This window comes from Mustela lutreola, chromosome 8 (assembly GCF_030435805.1).
Source record: "Mustela lutreola isolate mMusLut2 chromosome 8, mMusLut2.pri, whole genome shotgun sequence".
NCBI classification, from domain to species: domain Eukaryota; kingdom Metazoa; phylum Chordata; class Mammalia; order Carnivora; family Mustelidae; genus Mustela; species Mustela lutreola.
Genome location: NC_081297.1, coordinates 59,666,867 through 59,681,191, shown reverse-complemented (window position 1 = coordinate 59,681,191; position 14,325 = coordinate 59,666,867). Strand labels below are relative to the sequence as shown.

General features: G+C 36.1%; 1 protein-coding gene across 1 annotated transcript; it reads right to left on the bottom strand.

Annotated features, from left to right (window-relative positions):
- Positions 1-8,461: 8,461 nt before the first annotated feature.
- LOC131839748 (olfactory receptor 6C2-like) lies at positions 8,462-13,378 on the bottom strand. The gene is made up of 2 exons (XM_059187481.1): positions 13,339-13,378; positions 8,462-9,396 (listed from the first exon to the last, which is right to left on the bottom strand). Exons 1-2 carry the CDS (start codon positions 13,376-13,378, stop codon positions 8,462-8,464), a joined length of 975 nt encoding a protein of 324 aa, XP_059043464.1.
- Positions 13,379-14,325: the final 947 nt, after the last annotated feature.

Below are 14,325 nucleotides of genomic sequence, written 5' to 3'. Positions count from 1 at the left end.
AATGCAATTCCTATCAAAGTACCATCCATCTTTTTTTAACGAAATCCAACAAATAATTCTAATATTTATATGGAACCAGAAAAGGCCTCGAATAGCCAAAGGGATATTGAAAAAGAAAGCCAACGTTGGTGGCATCAGAATTCCGGACTTCAAGCTCTATTACAACGCTGTCATCATCAAGACAGCATGGTACTGGCACAAAAACAGACACATAGATCAATAGAACAGAATAGAGAGTCCAGAAATAGACCCTCAACTCTACAGTCAACTAATCTTCAACAAAACAGGAAAGAATGTCCAATGGAAAAAAGACAGCCTCTTCAATAAATGGTGCTGGGAAAATTGGACAGCCACATGCAGAAAAATGAAATTGTACCATTTCCTTACACCACACATGAAAATAGACTCAAAATGGATGAAGGACCTCAATGCGCAAAAGGAATACATCAAAATCCTTGAGGAGAACACAGGCAGCAACCTCTTCGACCTCAGCCGCAGCAACATCTTCCTAGGAACAACACCAAAGGCAAGGGTATAAAGGGCAAAAATGAACTATTAGGATTTCATCGAGATCAAAACTTTTGCACAGCAAAGGAAACAGTTAACAAAATCAAAACACAACTGACAGAATGGGAGAAGATATTTGCAAACGACATATCAGATAAAGGACTCGTGTCCAGAATCTATAAAGAACTTAGCAAACTCAACACCCAAAGAACAAATAATCCAATCAAGAAATGGGCAGAGGACATGAACAGACATTTGTGCAAAGAAGACATCCAGATGGCCAACAGACACATGAAATAGTGCTCCATATCACTCGGCATCAGGGAAATACAAATCAAACCACAATGAGATATCACCTCACACCAGTCAGAATGGCTAAAATCCACAAGTCAGGAAATGACAGATGCTGGCGAGGATGCAGAGAAAGAGGAACCCTCCTACACTGTTGGTGGGAATGCAAGCTGGTGCAGCCACTCTGGAAAACAGCATGGAGGTTCCTCAAAATGTTGAAAATAGAACTTCCCTATGACCCAGCAATTGCACTATTGGGCATTTACCCTAAGGATACAAATGTAGTGATCCAAAGGGACACGTGCACCCGAATGTTTATAGCAGCAATGTCCACAATAGCCAAACTATGGAAAGAACCTAGATGTCCATCAACAGATGAATGGATCAAGAAGATGTGGTATATATACACAATGGAATACTATGCAGCCATCAAAAGAAATGAAATCTTGCCATTTTCGACAACATGGATGGAACTAGAGCATATCATGCTTAGCAAAATAAGTCATATATTCATATCTAGATAAAATGACAAGGCAGAAAAATTCACCACCAAAAAAAAAAAAAAAGAAAAAGAAAAAAAAAAAAGAAAAAGAACAAGAGGCAGTACCAAAGTCTAGGACCTAATCGATATGGACATTAGTAATATGTCAGATCTAGAGTTCAGAATGATGATTCCCAAGGTGCTAGCTGGGCTCTAAAAAGGCATAGAAGATATTAGAGAAACCCTATCAGGAGAAATAAAGCCCTTTCTGGAGAAATAAAAAAACTAAAATTTAACCAAGTTGAAATTAAAAAAAAAAAAAAAGCCATTTATGAGGTGCAATAAAAAATGTAGGGTCTTACTGCTAAGATAAATGAGGCAGAAGAGAGAATTAGTGATCTAGAAGACCAAATGACAGAGAATAAAGAAACTGAGCAAAAGAGAGACAAACAACTACTGGACCATGACGGGAGAATTCGAGAGATAAGTGATACAGTAAGATGAAACAACAATAGAAAATTGGGATTCCAGAAGAAGAAGAAAGTGAGAGAAATGCAGAAGGGATATTAGAGAGATGTATTGTAGAGAATTTCCCTAATATGGTAAAGGGAACAAGCATCAAAATCCAGGAGGCACAGAGAACCCCTCTCAGAATTAATAAGAATAGGTCCACATTCCATCATCTGATAGTAAAACTTACAAGTCTTAATGACAAAGAGAAAATCCTGAAAGCATCCCAGGACAAGAAGTCTATAACATGCAATGGTAAAAATATTATATTGGCAGGAGACCTATCCACAGAGACCTGGCAGACCAGAAAAACTGGCATGATATACTCAGAGCACTAAGACAAGAAAAACATGCAGCCAAGAATACTATATCCAGCTAGGCTATCATTGAAAATAGAAGGAAAGATAAAAAGCTTCCAAGACAAAAACTGAAAGAATTTGTAAACACCAAACCAGCTCTACAGGAAATATCCAAAGGGTCCTCTAAGCAAAGAGAGCCTAAAAGTAGTAGATCAGAAAGGAACAGAGGCAATATACAGTAAAAGTCAACTTATAGGCAATACAAGGGCACTAAATTCATATATCTCAATAGTTACCCTGCATGTAAATGGGCTAAAGGCCCTAATCAAAAGACACAGTGTATCAGAATAGATTTAAAAAAATAAATAAATCAGCGTGCTGTCTACAAGAAAGAATTTTAGACCCAAAGACACCTCCAGATTTAAAGTGAGGGAGTGGAAAACAATTTACCATGCTAATGGATATCAAAAGAAAGCTGGGGTGGCAATCCTTATATCAGATCAATTAGATTTTAAGCCAAAGACTATAATAGGAGATGAGGAAGGACACTATATCATACTCAAGGGTCTGTCCAACAAGAAGATTTAACAATTTTAAATATCTATGCCCCTAACATGGGATTAGCCAACTATATAAACCAATTAATAAAATCAAAGAAACACATCAACAATAATAAAATAATAGTAGATTAAAACCAACCACTAATATCATTCTAAATGGACAAAAACAGAGGCTTTCCGCTAATATCAGGAACAAGGTAGGGATATCCACAATCATCAATGCTATTCAACATAGTCCTAGAAGTCCTAGCCTCAGCAATCAGACAACAAAAAGAAATTAAAGGCATCCAAATTGGCAAAGAAGAATTTAAACTATCACTCTTTGCAGATGATATGAAATCATATGTGGAAAGCCCAAAAGATTCCACTCCAATTCTGCTAGAACTTGTACAGGAATTCAGTAAAGTTTCAGGATATAAAATCAATGCACAGAAATTAGTTCCATTTCTTTACAACAACAACCAGACAGAAGAAAGAGAAATTGAGGAGTCAATCCCATTTACAGTTGCACCCAAACCCATAAGATACCTAGGAATAAACCTAACCAAAGAGGCAAAGAATCTATACTCAGAAAACTATAAAGTACTCATGAAAGAAATTTAGGAAGATACAAAGAAATGGAAAAATGTTCCCTGCTCATGGATTGGAAGAACAAATATTGTGAAAATGTCTATGCTACCTAAGGCAATCTACACATTTAATGCAATCCTTATCAAAATACCATCCATTTTTTTTCAAAGAAATGGAACAAATAATCCTAAAATGTATATGGAACAAGAAAATACCTTGAATAGCTAGAGGAATATTGAAAAAGAAAGTCAAAGTTAGTGACATCCCAATTCTAGACTTCAAGCTCTAGTACAAAGGAGTCATCATCAAGACAGTATGGTACTAGCACAAAAACAGACACTGTTTTTGTTCAATGGACACTGTTCTGTTCAATGGAACAGAATAGAGAGCCCAGAAGTAGACCATAACTCTATGGTCAACTAATCTTTGACAAAGCAGGAAAGAATGTCCAATGGAATAAAGACAGTCTCTTCTACAAATGGTGTTGGGAAAATTGGACAGCCACATTCAGAAAAATGAAACTGGACCATTTCCTTACACCACAAACAAAAATAGACACAAAATGGATGAAGAACCTTGATGTGAGAAAGTAATCCATCAAAATCCTTGAGGAGAACACAGGCAACAACCTCTTCGACCTCAGCCATAGCAACTTCTTCCTAAGAACATCGCCTAAGGCAAGGGAAGCAAGGTCAGAAATGAACTATTTGGAATTCATCAAGATCAAAAGCTTTTCTTGCACAGCAAAGGAAACAGTTAACAAAGCCAAAAGACAACTGACAGAATGAGAAAAGATATTTGCAAATGACATATCAGATAAAGGGCTAGTATCCAAAATCTATAAAGAGCTTATCAAACTCAAGACCCAAAGAACAAATAATCCAATCAAGAAATGGGCAGAGGACATGAACCAACATTTCTGCAAAGAAGACATCCAGATGGCCAACAGACACATGAAAAAATGCTCCATATCACTTGGTATCAGGGAAATACAAATCAAAACTACAAAGAGATATCCTCTCACACCAGTCAGAATGGCTAAAATTAACAAGTCAGGAAATGACAGATGTTGGCAAAGATGTGGAGAAAGGGGAACCCTCCTACACTGTTGGTCGGAATGCAAGCTGGTGCAACCACTCTGGAAAACAGCATGGAGGTTCCTCAAAAAGTTGAAAATAGAGCTGCCCTATGAATTAGCAATCCCACTACTGGGTATTTACGGTAAAGATACAAATGTAGTGGGGTGCCTGGGTGGCTCAATGGGTTGCAGCCTCTGCTTTCGGCTCGGGTCATGGTCCCGGAGTGCTGGGATTGAGCCCCTCATCAGGCTCTCTGCTCGGCAGGGAGCCTGCCTCCCCTCCTTTCTCTCTGCCTGTCTCTCTGCACATTTGTGATCTCTGCGTGTCAAATAAGTAAATAATAACTTTAAAAAAAATTTAAAAAGATACAAATGTAGTGATCCGAATGGGTATGTGCACCCGAATGTTTATAGCAGCAATGTCCACAGTAGCCAAACTATGGAAAGAACCTAGATGTCTTTCAACAGATGAATGGATAAAAATGATGTGCTGTATATACACAATGGAATACTATGCAACCATCAAAAGAAATGAGATCTTGCCATTTTTGACGATGTGGATAGAACTAGAGGGTATAATGCTTAGCAAAATAAGTCAATCCTCTGAGAAAGACAACTTTCTTATGGTCTCCTTGATATGAGGAAGTGGAGATGCAACTTGGGGGATTTGGGAGTAAGCAAAGAATAAATGGGATTGGGAGGGATACAAACTATAAGAGACTCTTAATCTCAAAAAACAAACTGAGGGTTGTGATGGGGAGAGTGTAGGGAGAGGCTGGTGGGTTTATGGACATTGGGGAGGGTATGTGTTATGGTGAGTGCTGTGAAATGTGTAAACCTGGCGATTCACAGATCTGTACCCCTGGGACTAATAATATATTATATATTAATAAAAAATTTTAAAACATTTTTTAAAAGTGTCATTGCTGATTTTTGGCATCTAGTTCTGGTTTTATAGAGCCAAATCTATCTTTTGTTTTAAATTTTTAAACAGCATTATTGAGATATAATTGACATTCAATAAGCTTTACATATTTAAAGTGCACAATTTTATACGTTTTGACATATTGTATGTTCCCAAGAAAATAACACCATAATTGCAATCATAAATATATCAATTATTCTTCAAAGTTTTCTTGTGCCCCTTGTCAAATCCTTCCTTCTTGGTCCCCACCTCCCTACCTTCACTGCTGCTTATTTATAACCAATCATTTTTCATCAGGCTTATTTTATTCAATGTGAGTTTTTGAGATTCATCCACATCATTATGTGTATCTATAACTCACTCTTCATATTTCTGAGAAAAATTCCATTTGTGGATATATCATAATTTGCTTACTATTCACCTGATAAAATATATTTTGTCATTTTAGTTTTAAGGCACTTACAAATAAAGCTGCTATGAGCCTCTATGCACACATTTCTCTAATGACATATCCTTTCATTTCATTGTAGATTGGATAAAAACCTAGGAGTGGAATGGCTGGAGCATTCAGAAAGTATATGTGTAACTTTTTAAGAAACCAGTTTTCCAAAGTAATCACATGATTTTACAGTCCCACCAGTGGTGTAGGATTCTTTTCCTTCCTTCCTTCCTTCCTTCCTTCCTTCCTTCCTTCCTTCCTTCCCTCCTTCCCTCCTTCCCTCCTTCCTTCCTTCCTTCCTTCCATTTCTTTCTTCTTAAGACTTTATTTATTGGAGAAAGAAATAGAGAGACAGACAGTGAGAGAGAACCAGAACAGGAAGGAGAGGGAGGGAGCCTAACTTGGGACTTGATTCCAACACTCTTGGGTCATGACCTGAGCTGAAGGCTGACACTTAACTGACTGAGCCACCCTGGCACCCGCTATGGTCCACTTATTTTGTATGATCATTTTTTTTTTTTTTTTACTTTTACACATTCTAGTAGGTGTTGTGGTATTTCCTTGTGATTTTCATTTTTGTACACTTAATAGCAAATGTGTTCATTATCTTTTCATGCATTTCGTTGCCATCTGTATATTTTCTTTGGTAAGGCAGCTGTTTAAATCATTTGCCTATTTTTAAATTAGGTTGTGAGTTTTCTTATTTTTTTATTAACATATAATGTATTATTTGTTTCAGGGGTACAGATCTGTGATTCATCAGTCTTACACAATTCACAGCACTCCCCATAGCACATACCCTCCCCAATACTTTTTTTAATTTAAAAAGATTTTTTAGGATGCAGTTCCCTTGTGGAGATGTAACATGAGGGCTGGGTGGATGTTCATGTTCAGTTTCACATTAAACCCTGCCAATACCAGTAAGAGCCTGGTAAAATTGGTGCACTGAGTCATATTGCTGATGAATGGAATTTCAGGTCCCATCTCAGCCCCACTGATACCTTTCCAAAGAAAGAAGGGCAGTGGCTTATACAGTCTCATTGCCTGAGTAGGAATGGATGATTACCTCTATGCCAGTCCTCACTGCCACCAGCGAGGGGTGTGGGTAGGTATAGTTATTACCAGTTTGTTGCTCTAGGCTCCTAGTAAGGCTCTGCTGATAGGAGAAAGCTCTTTATAAGCATTGGGTCATATTTTTACAGCTCTGTGGCACAGCTGTAATTATTATTACTGTTTGCAGATAAATCAAAATACTAGAGTCCTGCAACTTGTGTAGTGTGGTGCCTCTGGGAAGTGGTGAAGTTCGGATTGAAATGAAGATCCCTGACTCTAGTGGTTGTTCTCTAGTTTTCATCATTGTATGGTCATATTTCATAGTTGTATATGCAAGTTGTTGAATGTTAGGTACACAGAGTAAAGCAAGGTCCAGTGTTAGAGAGACACCCTGATCTCCTTTTGCTACCCTGAAAGCAGAAGTGATTATTTTATGGGGGAAGAGTAAATATTTCTGATAAAATTCCACTTAACATCAGTAGTGCTGATATACTAAATTCTCTGTAACAGGTTTGCTATTATTTTTCTTCAAACTCAGAGAGCAGTATAGCTGTTGTTAATTGGTGCTGTAAGACTCAAATATTGTTTTGGGGTGCCTGGGTGGCTCCATTTATTGTGTCTGCCTTCAGGTCTGGTGATGATCCCAGAGTCCTGGGATTAAGCTTGCATTGGGCTCCCTGCTCAGCGGGGACCCTGCTTCTCTCTCCCTCTGCCTGCCTCTCTGCCTACTTGTGCTCTCTTTCTATCAGATGAATAAATAAAATCTTAATAAAAATACAATCAAGTATTGTTTGGAGGATAGTTGTGCTTTTCTCTTATAGGGTTAAACACATGGTAAAATCAGAAAGGATCCATACTATTGTACATTGTCATGAACAAAACAAAACAAATCTGGATTTAGTAAAGAGAGAGTTTATTCTAAAAAGATTATTGTAAGTATGAAAGCGTACTGCAATAGGGGTAACTATTGCAATAGAAAGAATATTGTAACCATAAGATTTGCCAAGTGTCTCAAAGGTAGGGAAAAGTAGCTTTTCTTGTGCACAAGGAACCCCACAAGCAGGATGTGGGAAAGTGGGATAATAGGTATGGGGAGATGGGAAGAAAAGTTGGCTATCTGATTAGGCATAGATTGGGAAGTGACCAAAGAGTTCAAGGAAGAAAAAAAAGCCCATAAAAACCTTTTGGGTAGTCATGATCTCAGATGTTTAATGAACCCTAAAGTTGCAAAGAGTGAAAAAAGTCATCTTTGGATGAAGACTATAGCTGAGATGGAAAATCAGCTTCATTCATCACCAATGTGAAACTTCCAAAATCATTAAAACTGGCATATGGCTGGTAGGTGGGGAAAAAAGTGTTGGTGAATCACGTATTAGATATTTTATAGGCCAGGTTTAAAAATGGTGCACATCACTTCTACAGACATTCTTTTAACTATAACAGAGGGTACATAGTCACACCTGGCAGTGTAGAAATATGGCAAAAAAAAAAAAAAAAGTAGTCTATTGTGTTTCCAGGATAACATCCAACATGTTTGGCGAACATCAATTTCTGTCAGACACTAAGAGCAAATAGGCACAGAGTTTGGTTTTAGCGGAGAGTAAAAATGTGGAATAGTGCTCACAGTGAGCTGTTTAAAAAGAAAGTGAGAGTGTCCGTATGACTAGAGAATAAATGATATACAGACGAACTGTTTTAGAAGCCTCTTTGTCCTTCCTTTCAGCTGGATTCATAGACTCATTTCTCCTTTACATCTTTGAGAGGAATGCAATTTTTTTAATTGAGTCATGGAAAGCTTGCTTCACTTGCTTGTTTCTCAGTGTGTAAATAAAGGGATTCAACATTGGTGAGACAGAAGTAATAAGAAGTGAAATCCCTTTATTAATAGCTACTTCATCTTTGGCTGAAGGTTTGACATAAATGAAGATGCAGCTGCCATAAATGATGGAAACAATAATCATGTGGGAAGAACAAGTGGAAAAGGCCTTTTTTCTTTGCTGGGCAGAGGGAAATCTTAGAATGGTCCCAATGATATAAATGTAGGAAAGAACTATACACATGAGGGTGATGATGAAGGTCAACACAGCACAGACGATAACCATCTGTTCTATCAACCATGTGTCTGAGCAAGAGATCTTCAGGAGAGGAGATGCATCACAACAAAAATGATCAATGATGTTTGAATCACAGAATTCCAGGCCCAAACCTAGACTAATTAGTGGGAGAATGATCATCAGTGCTGCTACCCAACAGAAGAGGATGAAGTTCTTGCAGACTTTATTGCTCATGATGTTCAGGTAATGCAGGGGTTTGCAGATGACTACATAGTGGTCATAGGACATGGTGGCCAGGAGAAAAAAATCTGTTACTGCAAAGAGGTCTGTAAACAATAGTTGACTGACACAAGCATTATAGGTAATAGACTTGTCCCCAGATGATATGTTATATAAGAATCTGGGGACACAAGAAGTTGTGAATGAAATTTCTAAGAAGGAGAAATTTTGGAGGAAAAAATACATTGGTGTTTTAAGGTGGGAATCAATCAGAGTGATGGTGATGATGGTTAGGTTTCCAGATATACTCAGGATGTAGGAAAGAAACAGAAAGATAAAGAGCAAAATTTTCAGTCGAGGGTCCTCTGTCAGTCCCAGCAAGATGAAAGTTGGTAGTGCTGTTTGGTTTCCTCATCCTTGACTACTGTTTTTTGCCCAATCTGCTTGAAACAATAAAGAAGGCTACATGAAGAACTCCAAAGTCCTGGCCAATGTCTAACTTTAAGAGAAATAACTCTGATAGTGATTCCTATACAACTGGTTAGTTGAAAAGTGAGCACATAACAATGACAATGACAATGTTTGAATACCTCTTGGGGTCACACGAAGTGACTTCACATTTTAATCACGTATTTATTTTCTGCTGCTGCTTCTAATAAATCTACAACTAGCTATACTTGGTGTCAGTTCAACGTATCATCTTATAAACATCATTGAAAAAAAAATCCTCCCTCCATAAATTGCTTTTGAATCAACAATTCTGCCCTCCCCAAATTTTCTATCTACAGACATTCTTCCCGTAGAGACGATTAAAAAAAAAAAAAACAAAAACAAAAACAAAAAAACAAAACAAAACAAAACAAAACAAAAAACTAACTAACAATGGTCTTTGGCAAGAATATCCCAATATTAAAGTTTACATGTGTGTTACTTGTTAAACAGACAATGAATACTTACTGCATAGTTTACCCAGTGTCAGCTTATTTAGATCATCTTCTTGGAAGTGTGTTTTTGACACTTTTATTGGAAAAAAGACATTTTTATTGGCTATATTTTCTTAAAGATTCATTTGAATGTTTTAACAGTCCATTTTTTTCTTCAGGTTTTCACCATAGAAATTTTACTTCAAAGGTACACATTTAACATTGTAATATTTACCTTTGGCTGTATTTTCTTTCTACTTTCAGAATAGAATATCTATGTGATATATTTTGATGTTTCCTGGGATATCCTTGTGCTAAGAAGAATTTCTCCCCAGGTTGGAAGCTGAGGTTTGGGATTGTAATGTCTCATTCTGTACTTTCTTCTAGATTTCTTTAATAGTAAAAGTCCCAACATACTCTAACTGCTACTATTTTGTATTATCTTGATCTTGAGAACTTTTCCCCCTTTTTTCATGTCAAAGGGTTCTCCTTAAGAGCAGATTGTTGATATTAAAATTCTAAACTGAATTTCCATTGTTTTTTTTTTTTTTTTTCTAAACACATTTGAGAACGACATAGCATTCCTTGGATATCGCATAGCAATGTGTTGGATTCAGAATTTATTACAAAGAAGTAAGGGAATGTTAGAAGTATGTTTAGAGTTGAAGAACCATACCTATCCCTGGTTATTTTTGTTTGTTTTTGGCGAGTCTTGTTTCAGTTTGAAACACCATCAACCACCTTATTACAAATGACATTTAGCAATATTAGCTTTAAGAGGTTTTAACCATTTCTTAATTATGCTTACATACATTTTCACTTAAAGTTCACCTGCATGGCAATTGTCTTCTTTGTCCTACTAACCATTTGTACATCAATTCATCTGAGTATTGCAACATTTAAACTACTCTAGTCAAGGTCACCACTAGCCTCCCTTTTGTTTCACTCATTAAACAAAATTCAGTTTTCACTTAACTCAAACTCTGTGGCATATGAGACTATAAACTGCTAATTTAAGAAACTCTTTACAGCTTTATTCCCACTATTTCACATTTCCTTGAACTTCTTCCTACTGCTTTGTCTATTCTTTTTCATTCTCTTCCATGATTTTTCCCCCCAATCCCTATGGCTATTTATTCATCTGAAATATCTTCTCTAGAAAATCCTTTCTTTCACTTTCTCTTATAAATGAGGTAATTCTTACAAGTAAGTTGATTTCAGATAGGCTGATAATCCCCAAATTTATATTGCCAGGGAATAGTACATCTTTCAGGGTTCTGATTTCAACATTCAGCCTATTAACATCTAGATCTGATTTAGAGGGTTTGAGTTTACACTTTCCCTTTTTCCTTTTGGAGTGGCTTTGAGCAATTTGCTTAATGTGCAAAATTTAGGTAAAATGATGTTTACATCTTAGGGTTATACTGAGAAATTCAGATAATATAGATAAGATATATACAGCTGCATTTAGAATATGGTAAACACTCATTATTATTAACTACATTTAGTATCCTTATTTTGTTATCTTATTCTTATTGAGAGTCCTGTAGATATTTCATATTTCAAGATTTAAATATGCCTCTCAGATTTGTATATCCTTTCTTATCAATCTTAAGTCTCACATAAGGATATTCTTTATTGTTCCTTTTTCTTTTTCCCCATTATCAGTTTAACACTTGGTCTTGCCATTTTGGTTTTCTTCTTAATTTGTTTCTTTTACTCTCTCACTCAAAATACTAATTTTACTGTGGGTGTCTTTATCTCATAACTAAAATATTGCAAAAGTGTATTAACATACACTTTAACATAAGTCTTTGCTTCTCCCTTTAATATTTTAAAAATCAGTGCAATCAGAATCATTTTTTTGAAAAACCCAGATATGATTAATTCTCACTTATGTTTTGTGAAAAAATGTTTCTGAACTGTTATTAACTGACATTCATTCCATACCAGATGTTTCCTTAAAACTCTTGATTCATTTCTCGGTTGCATGAAAGTTAATTCATTTTGGCTTTACATAATTGAGAAGAGTAGAAGAAGGAATATATTTATGGATTTTAAGTTTCAAGTGCATCAAGCATTTAGATTAATGGAATATTTTCAGGCAATAAATATTTCTTTCAGAGTAGTGACTAAGGACAAGGTTTTTCATTTTTAGAGAATTTGTGAAATTTGTTTAGCAGGGGATAAGAAAGTTGGGGGATAGTTAGAGAATTTGATGGTTCTGCATGAGATCTCTATGTTTGGGGCCCTTTGCTATCTTCCAGTGATACAGAGCCAGAATAACAGAAGGAAAGAACATGAGATACACTTCAGCAAGTTTTTGTTTTTGTTTTTGTTTTTGTTTTTTTCTTGTAGAGATCTAAGGAGGAAAATAATAGGAAGTAACTAGTTGTTCTTTGAACACAGGTTAAAAGGGCTTTAGAAAGTCACATAGTTTTTCCATTTTCAAGACTGGTATAGAATTTGAAGAAGGTTGTTCTCATGCCTAATGATAACAAGGAAACTAAAATGGAACACTTGATATTTCATACATTTTCCTGTATTGCAATTTGCTGCATAAATAATAAGAGTGTCTTAAAACTTATACAAAGAACTACTAGACCGTAAGAGTAATATGGGAAGGGAAACAAGAGGTCGATCCCAAAGTAGTAGAGACAAAATAGATATTTGAGGACCTGAAAAGATGATGCATATTCTGGTAATGCCAACTCTGATGGATGCTGATATTTCTTTACCTCTTAATATCAGAAGTGTGCAAATGTACAAGAATTAAGGCGAAGCTGGGTTGAGGGTGGCAATAGATATATGGTAATGGCTCATGAAAATGTGATAGATAGATGGTGGAATTAGTTAGAGAGGGAAGACACTGATACTAAGTTGAATTAAAAAATAAACTTTTATGTATTGTTTTCAGAGTTCGTAAATGAATTTTTGTAACCCAAGCAATAGTTTTAATCCTTTCCATCACTCCCTTTTGCCTTCATTATAAAATTTAAGTTTCTTAGTGAACATATGGAGATCTTTCTAATATTTCCAGTATCAATTCATATAGTTGACCGAATTTCTTATTCTATTTTCCTAGTATACTTACACTGGCTACTATCTTACCATCCTAGTAGGCATATACCACTATGATATATAACAGAATATTACTCAGGCTTAAAAAAGAATGAAATGTTTCCATCTGCAGCAGCATGGATGGATCTGCAGAATATAATGCTAAATGAAACAAGTCAGTTACGGAAAGACAAATACCATATGATTTCACTCATCTGTGGAATTTAAGAAACAAGTGAATGAACAAAGAAAAAAAGAGACAAATGAGAAAACAGATTCTTAAATAGAGGAGCCAGACTGGTTGTAACCAGAGGGGAGATGGGTGGAGCCTGGGTGAACTAGATAAAGGGATTAAGAGTATATACTTACCTTGATGAACACTGAGTACTGTATCAAATTGTTGAATCATTATATTGTACACCTGAAACTAATATAACACTGTTAATTATAGTACAATAAAAAGAAAGATAGTATTTTATAGTGACAAAGAGTACAGTCTACGAAGTCAGTCTGCTGGTTTCACATCTCCTCATTCAATTTGGTTCAGTTATTTACTAGCAGTTCCCATAAAAGGACACACTTAAAATTATCTGTGGAAATTCCTATATGCTGATCCTTTTGTCTTTAGTGATTTTTATACTTGCACGCTCTTCCTTCCCTATCCCTCTTTCAAAGTTTTGGTTTAGGTATACATTTCACTAGGAATCTATGCATAATCCTTTAAGATAGAAGTAGCTTTTCTTCTTAATATTCCCACTGTAGTCTATGACTATTCTTTATTATTATTATTATTATTACTTATTATGTTATGTTAGTTACCATATAGTACATCATTAGCTTTTGATGTATGACTATTCTTATGATAGTTCTTATGATCAGCTTGTCAGTGTTGACAAATTTTATTTTGAACGTTATTGAGAGAAAGAGAGAGTGAGAGAATGAGAGGGCAGGCATGTGTGTGAGCATGGAGGGAGAGGTAAAAGGAAAGGGAGAGAGAATCTCAAGCAGCCTCCATGCTCAGCTAGAGTTGAGGAGGGACTCAGACTCATCACACTGAGATCATGACCTGAGCCAAAATCAAGGGTAGAACACTTAACTGACTGAGCCAGCCAGGCACCCCTTTCCTTAGTTTTTTATAGAGCTTGTGAATTCTGGTGCCTCTGATAACCTGTTCAATGCTCTGTAAAGAAATACTAAGGGCTGAGTTCATTGACCCTGCAATTTTGGACATGAGGCAATAGGTATTTCAGATTTCTTTCTCAACTATCATTAGGTTATTAATTATATGGGCAGCTATTTCCTTTTGTAAATAAAGAGTCTATGTCCCTTTTCCCCCCTCCAGTACAAGAAAGAAAA

Bases quoted from the DNA above. Each gene is read 5' to 3' on its own strand.
- LOC131839748 (XM_059187481.1), bottom strand. From the start codon at position 13,378: ATGATTCAACAATTTGATACAGTACTCAGTGTTCATCAAG. The intron at 9,397-13,338 runs GTAAGTATATAC...GTCAAGGATGAG, and splicing joins AGTACTCAGTGTTCATCAAG to GAAACCAAACAGCACTACCA.